This window comes from Simochromis diagramma, unplaced genomic scaffold (assembly GCF_900408965.1).
Source record: "Simochromis diagramma unplaced genomic scaffold, fSimDia1.1 OVJJ01000344.1, whole genome shotgun sequence".
NCBI lineage: Eukaryota > Metazoa > Chordata > Actinopteri > Cichliformes > Cichlidae > Simochromis > Simochromis diagramma.
The window spans coordinates 613,171-623,085 of NW_024387375.1; the positions used below are offsets into that span (position 1 = coordinate 613,171).

The window sequence follows — 9,915 nt, forward strand, 5'->3', positions numbered from 1 at the left end:
AAAACGATTTTCAATTTTTTTGTAGTTTATTGCATTTTTTTACAATTTATGAAATTATTATGCACTTAATGCAGACATATTATTAAAATTTGGGCTTTAATGGTTGTATTGATGTATATCAACTTGAAATGCTCCCAACAGTGGCACTACAGCATGTAAAAATATATTATAAGCTCTGGCGGACTTAGTTCTATGGTAGGTCTTAAAGGGTTAATATCTTGGGGTCTTGTTCAAGAGTGTGGACTCACCCTGTCTATCACTAGTGATAGACAGATTGGGGTCATGTCTGCAGCTATGGTGACACTCCATTGGTGATGAAGAGAGTGGAGAAAGACAGCAAACCTGTTGATTTTGCAAGTCAATCTATGCTGTGACCCTTACCTGACCAAAAGAATGAGACTGCAGATACAAATGGTGAAAATAAGTCTTCTCCAAAGGGGGACTGTGCTGTCCTTTAGAGATTGGGTGAGAATTCTAGTCATTCAAGAGGGACTCAGCCTAGAGCTACTTCTCACCCACATCGAAATGAGCCAGTTTGATTGGTTTAGGAATCTGAATAGGATGCCTCCTTGATGAGGTGTTAAAGGCATGTTCAGAAAGAGGCCCCAGGGAAGACTCAGGATATACTACAGAGTTTATATACTTTGGGGGAAATACTTATTTGAATCACTACTGAATTTGTAAGTTTGGTCTCTTCCAAAAAAAGTGAGCAAACTTACAATCCAGAAAACACATTACTTAAAAGTCATACATTGATTTGCATGTCACTGAGTGAAAAAAGTATTTGATCCCCATGGCTTAGGTCTTGGTGGAAAAAACCCTTGTTGGCAATCACAGTAGTACAATGTAGTCAGTCACCAGGTTTGCACACATGTCATGAGGGATTTTGCCTCACTCATCTAGGTTCAGAGGTTTCAGCTTTCTCCACATTTTCTCTAGAACTTATTCTGGAGAGTGGCTAAGACACTTCATGACCTTAACCCTCTAGACTCAACCAATGTGTCTACACACCATATCTTCTTATCAGAAAAACACCCCTAATTTATAATGTTTCCACAGCTATGGTTGAATGTGGGGAGTGGTAGAATTTCGTGGTGGCATTTGGTGGAAGCATTGCTGTCCTTTTTTGACACATTGCTGAGCTGCTCCATGTTTTCTCTGTGGCAGGTACCCAAAACTGAGAATGTACGTTTAATATACGTTTAAGCTAGCTAGCCCTGAGATTGTGTATCCTGAGTTTTTTTTTCTGGTACACAAGCTACCCTCTCCTGTGACTGGGTGTCCTGATCCTGTGCTGGCTACTCCAGGAACTCTTTCAGAGTTTCATGTTTCATAAGTCAAATGTATTTCTATTGCACTTTTAACTCATAATAGAAATATGCTTTCCCAGTCCCCAGTCTTCCACAGACAACTGTTTTACTGTGTGATGATTAGCTTACTCCTGTGCGAATCCCCCCTTTCTGCTGTCTTCCCTTTAGCAGTTTCCCTGCTACCAATTCATTGAAACTATGTCTTGTGTCTTTTGTGTACTGGCTAAATTTGGGCCTTCTTTGTTTGAGGTTGTCCTTATAGCCTAAGTTTCTATGCCTGAGCTGGCCCCAAGATAATCTCGAATAATATTTCAGGCTCAGGTTGTGTTCCCGCAGTCTTATATCCTGACATCCTTTCCAACATTAGAACCTGAGCTGCCTGGAAAAATCTTTGTACTTTGTATTTGACCTCAGCGGTCTGGCCACTTCTCAGCCTTGTTTACTCTTCCAGGTTTGAAGCTGGGCTACAGAACAATTGGGTTCACTTTCCATCCTGGCCACTAGAGTGATTCCAATTTACTGTTGGCCACCAGGTTGATCTCACTGGGGTTAGAACATATGCCTTCTCTGCTTGCCACAAGTTTAACCACGTGAATGGACCCATCCATCACCTATATGTAACTCTGACTTCACATCAGGCCACTTACCTACTCTATTTTGCTGTGAGCCTTTCTACTACTTGACCACCTGAAACACCGCTCTCTCCACTGGCCACAAGTGTTGCCTCCAGAGCTTAAAAATCAGCCACCAGAAGGGTTCATCCTCATTGCTGGTCCTCTGCTAGACCACTTTACTGTATCTGTAGCCATGTGCCCTGCCTTGCCATTGACGGTCTTTGTCGCACTCAGCACCTTGGCTGCCTGAGTGCATCTGGTTTAGCTTCAAATGGCTTTTCATCACTACTACTGAACATCTGCTCAACTTTCAAAGAGATTCCTCTCCCCTGTTCTACCTAGAAGATTGTCCTTCTGAAATTAACCATCCCTTTGACATCCATCAGGATAATCTTCCCCATCCACTAACTTTTCCAGTCTCCTCTTGCCCTTTACACTCAGCTTCTTAAAAAGCAACTAAATTTTTTCGACACTCTAAATGGTTTTATTTTCCGCTTCAACTCATATTTGGACTTGAAGTTTTTAATATGGAGTTTGTGAGCATGAACCTTGCTATGTATGAAATAAGACTGTAAATGTTTTGGTCTTCATTCTTGCTTTATGTCACTCGATAAATGAAATAATGAATAAAAATAAGTAAATAATAAAACACAAATAAAAATTTTATGATGTTAATCCTTAAGTGTGTGTGTATGTGTGTGTCTGTGTGTGTGTAGGCGGGGGGGGGGGGGGTGATATCTAATTGACTCACAGTAGTACTTAACTTCATATGGATACAAAATACAAAAACAATTTCAACTCTTTTAGGCCCAGCCCACACTTATCCTTCTCGGGTGGTGTGCAAGATTAAACAACACAAAAAGTCAATGAAAGACAAAGGCATTGAAATAAAACCTAATGACTGAGCTCAGGAAATCAGAAAGCTGTTATGGCCTCTTCTTTACAAACCAGTTTGCTCTTGCTTGTTTTGCTATCTTCTTACTTTTCTTTGGTCATATCCTCTTCTCAGTTTTCTCTCTCATGTCAGTTACAGGGACAGTTTGATCTAAATGGGATGTACAAGGCTGGTGATGTGGTTCTAGGGGGACTGTTTCAAATCCACTTCTTTTCAAGTGTTGCTATTCAGTCTTTTACTTCAAAACCACAACAACCTACTTGCAATGGGTAAGTAAGGCTGGGGGAAAAAGGGAAATGGAAATTAGTGCAAAGGAAATATGAGTTTGTAATTCATAGTAACTGTACTTTCTGATTTATTATCATTCAGGATAAATGCATGTATCTTGGTGCATCAATATTATTTGTCATGAAAATATCTTGTTAATCGTTGTTATTCAGTTTCCTTAATTGTTTATAATGTTTTTTAATAATAAGTAATTTTGCAACATGTTGCAGTAAAGTATCTTAGATGAAAATCTATCTTGATGAAAATGTATTTTTCAGTTACATTTTTCTTCTCTTAGTGTTTATGCCCTAGGATTTAAGCTTGCACAAACCATGGCCTTTGCTATTGATGAGATCAATAGAAACTCAAATCTGCTACCTAATGTGACTCTGGGGTACACTCTGTATGATAACTGCCTTGAACTTGAAATTGGATTTCGTGCAGCATTGTCATTGGCCAGTGGTCAAGAAGAGAAAATTATATTAAATAGTACATGTGTTGGAAATCCTCCTGTCATAGGGATTGTGGGTGATTCATCTTCTACAAATTCTATTGCCATCTCCAATGTCTTAGGTTTGTACAGAGTACCTATGGTAAGTTTTCTGCTCAACCATGTAATAGTTTTCTTGGATTATTTTAATTTAATTGCAAATTTAAAGACACTTGAAGTAACATGACAAAGTTAAGACATCTCTACATCAATATCGGTACAATCTGTAGTCTGTATCTTTCAGGTGAGTTATTTTTCCACATGTTCCTGCCTGAGTAACCGTCAAAAATACCCATCATTCTTTAGGACGATCCCAAGTGATGCTTTCCAGGTGAAAATCTGTCAACAATTGTTTTTGTTGTCGACAAAGATGTTTTGGTTAAAGAAATTGCCTACTTTGCAACAATATGATACTAAAATGTTTTTTCAGTTTCAGTTTTACTTTGTTATGAACAAAGCTAATTTGCCACCATAAAGGTGTAATAATCATGTGGAAAATTGTTCTTGTCTATGCACTTACACTTAGGTACGTGCTATGATTCAGATTCTGAAGCATTTCAGTTGGACTTGGGTTGGTCTGCTTGTCAGTGACGATGATTATGGACTTCACGCAGCAAGATCATTTCAATCTGAGCTGAGTCTGTTAAGTGAAAGTTGCCTGGCCTACACTGAGGTTTTGCCCTGGGACAAAGACACAGAAGAACTCAGGAGGATTGTTGATGTGATGAAAAAATCCACAGCTCGAGTTGTTATTGTCTTTGAACATTACAGTCGCATGATAAACCTTATGGAAGAGGTTTGGCTTTAAAACAATCCAATTATTATTAATTGCAAAGGTCTGCATCATTGTTTTGTGTAAAACATTTATTACATCATTATTTGAATGATTACAGAAAACTGTTCATGCAGAATTCATTTAAAGGCGAATAATAGCTTAAATAGCATGATAATGTCACTAATCAAGTTATAGTTACAATATCTTTTCATAGAATATGGTGTAATCTAATTCACAGGTAGTGAGGCAAAATGTAACTGGCCTACAATGGATGGCCAGTGAAGCCTGGACAGCAGCTGTTGTGCTCCAAACACCTCAGCTTATGCCATACCTGCGTGGTACACTGGGTATCGCTATTCGTCGAGGCGAGATACCAGGACTCAGGGAATTCCTGTTACAAATACGTCCTGACTTACATCACAATAACAGCTATGGAAATAGTATGGTGAGAGTTTAAGCTTTTAATGTACTAGTTGGAACAATTTCCATCGCTTGTAAAAAACAATAAAAAATTATTTCAGGTGAACCAGTTTTGGGAATTCACATTTCAGTGCAGATTTGCACCAGCTCCAGCAGGCTGGCTGGAAGGTGGAGGTGCAATATGTACTGGACAGGAAGATCTAGAAAATGTGGACAATGAATTCTTGGACGTTTCCGACCTGCGGCCTGAGTATAATGTGTACAAAGCTGTTTATGCACTGGCATATTCCCTTGATGACATGCTGCGGTGCAAGCCAGGAAGAGGGCCTTTCAGTGGGAACAGCTGTGCCACTTTGCAGTCACTGGAGCCTTGGCAGGTGTGATATCATTTTGCATTCTGTTTATAAATTCTTTGCTTTATAATTACTTTCAGGATAGAATTTACCACATAGAACTAAATACAATGTGATAATATTAACTATTAAAAAGCTGGTGTGACTTAAATGGATTTTCCATACTCCCAGTTTCGGAGTTGTGGAGTTGTGGAGTGACATTTAATCCAGTGACACTGGAAAGGTGCATGGCGTGTGTGATTAAGACGCTCTGTATGGACCTTTTCCCCCTCCTATCCATGGATCCCTGGATATCCCAACCCCCACACTTTGGATATATTTTACATGGTGATTGTAAATAAATTTTTGACTTTTCATTTGAAGAACTTCGGGTCTGAGTCAATTGAGTTAGTTTGGTATGCTGACACCCACAAAAAATTAGCAGTTAATATATTTAGATCAGAAGCTTGTATTTATAAAGCATTACTAGCGATGTAATATAGATTTCTTTATTTAATAATGGGTGGGGATGGGGGCGGGGCATGGTATGTGGCGCTGCTGCCAGAAGGCTGACATACCGGAGCTGCATCAGCTCATCACGCCTCCTCTGCATTTAAGTCTGTACTGGGTCCTGACTGAAGTTATTGTCGTTGTGGCAGCTGGCAGCTGGAAAAGCTGCAGCTGAGTATTATAAAAACAGAAACTAGAAATAAAAGTGTGACAATGTGGTCGGGTCAGCCATGCATCATTTACAGTGGTATCAAAACCCAGTATTGGGGCATGGTGGAACCGCGACCGGGCCAGCCAGGTTGTGGTGGCCAAGCTCCCGGCTACACAGAGGGAGCAGGTAGTGGTGTTTCACCGGCAGTTGAAACAGCTGTAGGACAGATCCCACTGCCGGATGCAGTTGATAGAGAGTCTGGCAGCTCAGATCGGGTCCTGGCCACTACCGCCACTGCCCTTACTGACGTCCCTCGACCGCATGTGAGTGGCTGGTGTCTGATCTGTTCTGGCAGCATGCTGGTCCCCAGGGTGAGTCTGGTCCACGCCTGCTGCGCCACACCGCATGCCCCATGCCGCATGCCCCACAGTGAGCCCACAGATTCAAACATCCATGTCGCTGGGGCATGGGCTGGGGACGCCACCGGTTGTGATTGATTTCCTCACCTACTCGTGCGAGTATGTGTGTGTGTGTGTGTGGTAGGAGGGGTCAGCTGGATGGCTCCCCAGCCTCAGTCAGGCCATGGGGGTATGTGGCGGGGCATGATTTGTGGCGCCACTGCAGGGAGGCTGACACACCAGAGTTGCAGCAGCTCATCACGCCTCCATTGCATTTAAGTCTGTACTGGGTCCTGACTGAAGTTGTTGTCGTTGTTGTGTATGTGTGGCTGGCAGCTGGAAAGTTACAGCTGAGTAAGTAATTTACTTGTTATGCATCCCTTTTTAACAGCTGGTTTATTACTTAAGATGGGTAAACTTCACCACTCCGTTTGGAGATCAAGTGTCATTTGATGAGAATGGTGATGCATTGCCAATTTATGATGTGATGAACTGGTTGTGGCTCCCTGATGGAAGCACTAAAGTTCAGAATGTGGGTGAGGTTAAAAGGTCCGCTTTCAAAGGTGAAGAACTCATACTTGATGAAGACAAAATCTTCTGGAACCTTGAATCCAAAAAGGTTAGATATGTTTTTTTAGATTTAACTTTTGCCACATGTCTAGTATATACAGTGGGGCAAAAAAGTATTTAGTCAGCCACCGATTGTGCAAGTTCCCCCACCTAAAATGATGACAGAGGTCAGTAATTTGCACCAGAGGTACACTTCAACTGTGAGAGACAGAATGTGAAAAAAAAATCCATGAATCCACATGGTAGGATTTGTAAAGAATTTATTCGTAAACCAGGGTGGAAAATAAGTATTTGGTCAATAACAAAAATACAACTCAATACTTTGTAACATAACCTTTGTTGGCAATAACAGAGATCAAACGTTTACTATAGGTCTTTACCAGGTTTGCACACACAGTAGCTGGTATTTTGGCCCATTCCTCCATGCAGATCTTCTCGAGAGCAGTGATGTTTTGGGGCTGTCGCCGAGCAACACGGACTTTCAACGCCCGCCACAGATTTTCTATGGGGTTGAGGTCTGGAGACTGGCTAGGCCACTCCAGGACTTTCAAATGCTTCTTACGGAGCTACTCCTTTGTTGCCCGGGCGGTGTGTTTTGGATCATTGTCATGTTGGAAGACCCAGCCTCGTTTCATCTTCAAAGTTCTCACTGATGGAAGGAGGTTTTGGCTCAAAATCTCACGATACATGGCCCCATTCATTCTGTCCTTAACACGGATCAGTCGTCCTGTCCCCTTGGCAGAAAAACAGCCCCATAGCATGATGTTTCCACCCCCATGCTTCACAGTAGGTATGGTGTTCTTGGGATGCAACTCAGTATTCTTCGTCCTCCAAACACGATGAGTTGAGTTTATACCAAAAAGTTCTACTTTGGTTTTATCTGACCACATGACATTCTCCCAATCCTCTGCTGTATCATCCATGTGCTCTCTGGCAAACTTCAGACGGGCCTGGACATGCACTGGCTTCAGCAGCAGAACACGTCTGGCACTGCGGGATTTGATTCCCTGCCGTTGTGGTGTGTTACTGATGGTGACCTTTGTTACTTTGGTCCCAGCTCTCTGCAGGTCATTCACCAGGTCCCCCCGTGTGGTTCTGGGATCTTTGCTCACCGTTCTCATGATCATTTTGACCCCACGGGATGAGATTTTGCGTGGAGCCCCAGATCGAGGGAGATTATCAGTGGTCTTGTATGTCTTCCATTTTCTGATGATTGCTCCCACAGTTGATTTTTTCACACCAAGCTGCTTGCCTATTGTAGATTCACTCTTCCCAGTCTGGTGCAGGTCTACAATACTTTTCCTGGTGTCCTTCGAAAGCTCTTTGGTCTTGGCCATGGCGGAGTTTGGAGTCTGACTGTTTGAGGCTGTGGACAGGTGTCTTTTATACAGATGATGAGTTCAAACAGGTGCCATTCATACAGGTAACGAGTGGGGGACAGAAAAGCTTCTTACAGAAGACGTTACAGGTCTGTGAGAGCCAGAGATTTTCCTTGTTTGAGGTGACCAAATACTTATTTTCCACCCTAATTTACGAATAAATTCTTTACAAATCCTACCATGTGAATTCATGGATTTTTTTTTTCACATTCTGTCTCTCACAGTTGAAGTGTACCTCTGGTGCAAATTACTGACCTCTGTCATCATTTTAAGTGAGGGAACTTGCACAATCGGTGGCTGACTAAATACTTTTTTGCCCCACTGTATCAGTGTAAAGGCTAATATTTGATCTCATCCTATAGCCACCTCAATCAGTATGCAGTGAGAGCTGTCCTCCTGGTACCCACATGGTGAGAGAGAAGGGGAAACCCCAGTGCTGTTTTGACTGCATTCCTTGTTCTGAAGGGAAAATTACTAATAAGACCAGTACGTATTTTTGTTTTTGCATGACATATTTAATTTCAATATTATGAAGAATACTGTGCATTTCACCAATGTTCCCTTTTGTATCAGACTCCTTGGAGTGTACCAGTTGTCCAGAGGATTTTTGGTCAAACCCCCAGCGTGATCACTGTATTCCTAAGAAGACAGAGTTCCTCTCCTATTTTGACTCTCTGGGTATTTGTTTGACAACAACCTCCTTACTGGGAACATTTATATGTGCTGTTGTTCTGGGGATCTTTATCTGCCATCGCAGAACACCTATAGTACGTGCCAACAATTCAGAACTTAGTTTCCAGCTATTAGTGTCACTTAAGTTGTGTTTCCTTTGTTCATTGCTGTTTATCGGACGACCCAGACTGTGGACATGCCAACTCAGGCATGCAGCATTTGGGATCAGCTTTGTGCTTTGTGTCTCATGTATCCTGGTAAAAACCATGGTTGTTCTGGCTGTGTTCAAAGCCTCCAAGCCAGGAGGGGGAGCCAGTCTGAAGTGGTTTGGTGCTATGCAGCAGAGAGGAACAGTTCTGTTTCTTACATCTATTCAGGCAGCCATCTGCACTACCTGGCTTGTCTCTTCCTCTCCAACTCCACATAAAAACACCCAATACCACAATGACAAGATAGTGTATGAGTGTGCAGTTGGGTCCACTGTTGGTTTTGCAGTGTTATTGGGCTATATTGGTGTGCTGGCTGTCCTCAGTTTTTTAATTGCATTCCTGGTGAGGAATCTCCCTGATAGTTTTAATGAGGCCAAGCTCATCACATTCAGCATGCTGATCTTCTGTGCTGTGTGGGTGGCCTTTGTTCCTGCTTATATTAGCTCACCAGGAAATCTTGCAGATGCAGTGGAGGTATTTGCCATTCTTGCTTCAAGTTTTGGACTCTTGATCACACTGTTTGGACCCAAATGTTACATAATCCTATTGAGACCAGAGATGAACACAAAGAAAGCTGTTATGGGTCGTGGCATTGTGTCATAAAATTTTCAGTTTATGTCAAAAGGATTTTTTTTTTGCACAGTTTAGGCCAAAAATTAAATAAACAAATACAATTGACAAATACTAAATATTAAAGACAGTTATTTAGTCGTTTTTTGGTTGCTGTTCTTTTAAAATGCAGTTTAAATACAAAACAACCAGACTTTTCAAAGAGAAGCATTGACTTTTTTACACTTCACTGTAAAATTAACCTATTAACCTCCTAAGACCCAAACTCTTTCATGGCATGCATTTTTAATTTATCTTTGCTACTTGGGCTGATTGGGACCTGATGAATGAAAAACCAAAGAATTGCCAGATAT

At 41.6% G+C, this 9,915-nt stretch overlaps 1 protein-coding gene across 1 annotated transcript; it reads left to right on the forward strand.

Moving 5' to 3' along the window:
- The first annotated feature begins 2,870 nt into the window (after nt 1–2,870).
- Nucleotides 2,871–9,595, forward strand: LOC120719919 (extracellular calcium-sensing receptor-like). Its single transcript, XM_040009482.1, has 9 exons — nt 2,871–3,088; nt 3,385–3,679; nt 3,821–3,907; nt 4,103–4,372; nt 4,590–4,796; nt 4,873–5,148; nt 6,554–6,781; nt 8,474–8,597; nt 8,685–9,595. The coding sequence occupies exons 1-9, from the start codon at nt 2,979–2,981 to the stop codon at nt 9,593–9,595; spliced, it is 2,508 nt and encodes an 835-aa protein (XP_039865416.1). The 5' UTR covers nt 2,871–2,978.
- The last annotated feature ends 320 nt before the right edge of the window (nt 9,596–9,915 follow it).

What these genes read in the sequence shown, in the direction of transcription:
- LOC120719919 (XM_040009482.1), top strand. Translation starts at nt 2,979, where the DNA reads ATGTACAAGGCTGGTGATGTGGTTCTAGGGGGACTGTTTCAAATCCAC. An exon ending in TGATAAACCTTATGGAAGAG is followed by an intron (nt 4,373 to 4,589) that starts GTTTGGCTTTAA and finishes TCTAATTCACAG; the next exon opens with GTAGTGAGGCAAAATGTAAC. An exon ending in AGTCACTGGAGCCTTGGCAG is followed by an intron (nt 5,149 to 6,553) that starts GTGTGATATCAT and finishes CCTTTTTAACAG; the next exon opens with CTGGTTTATTACTTAAGATG.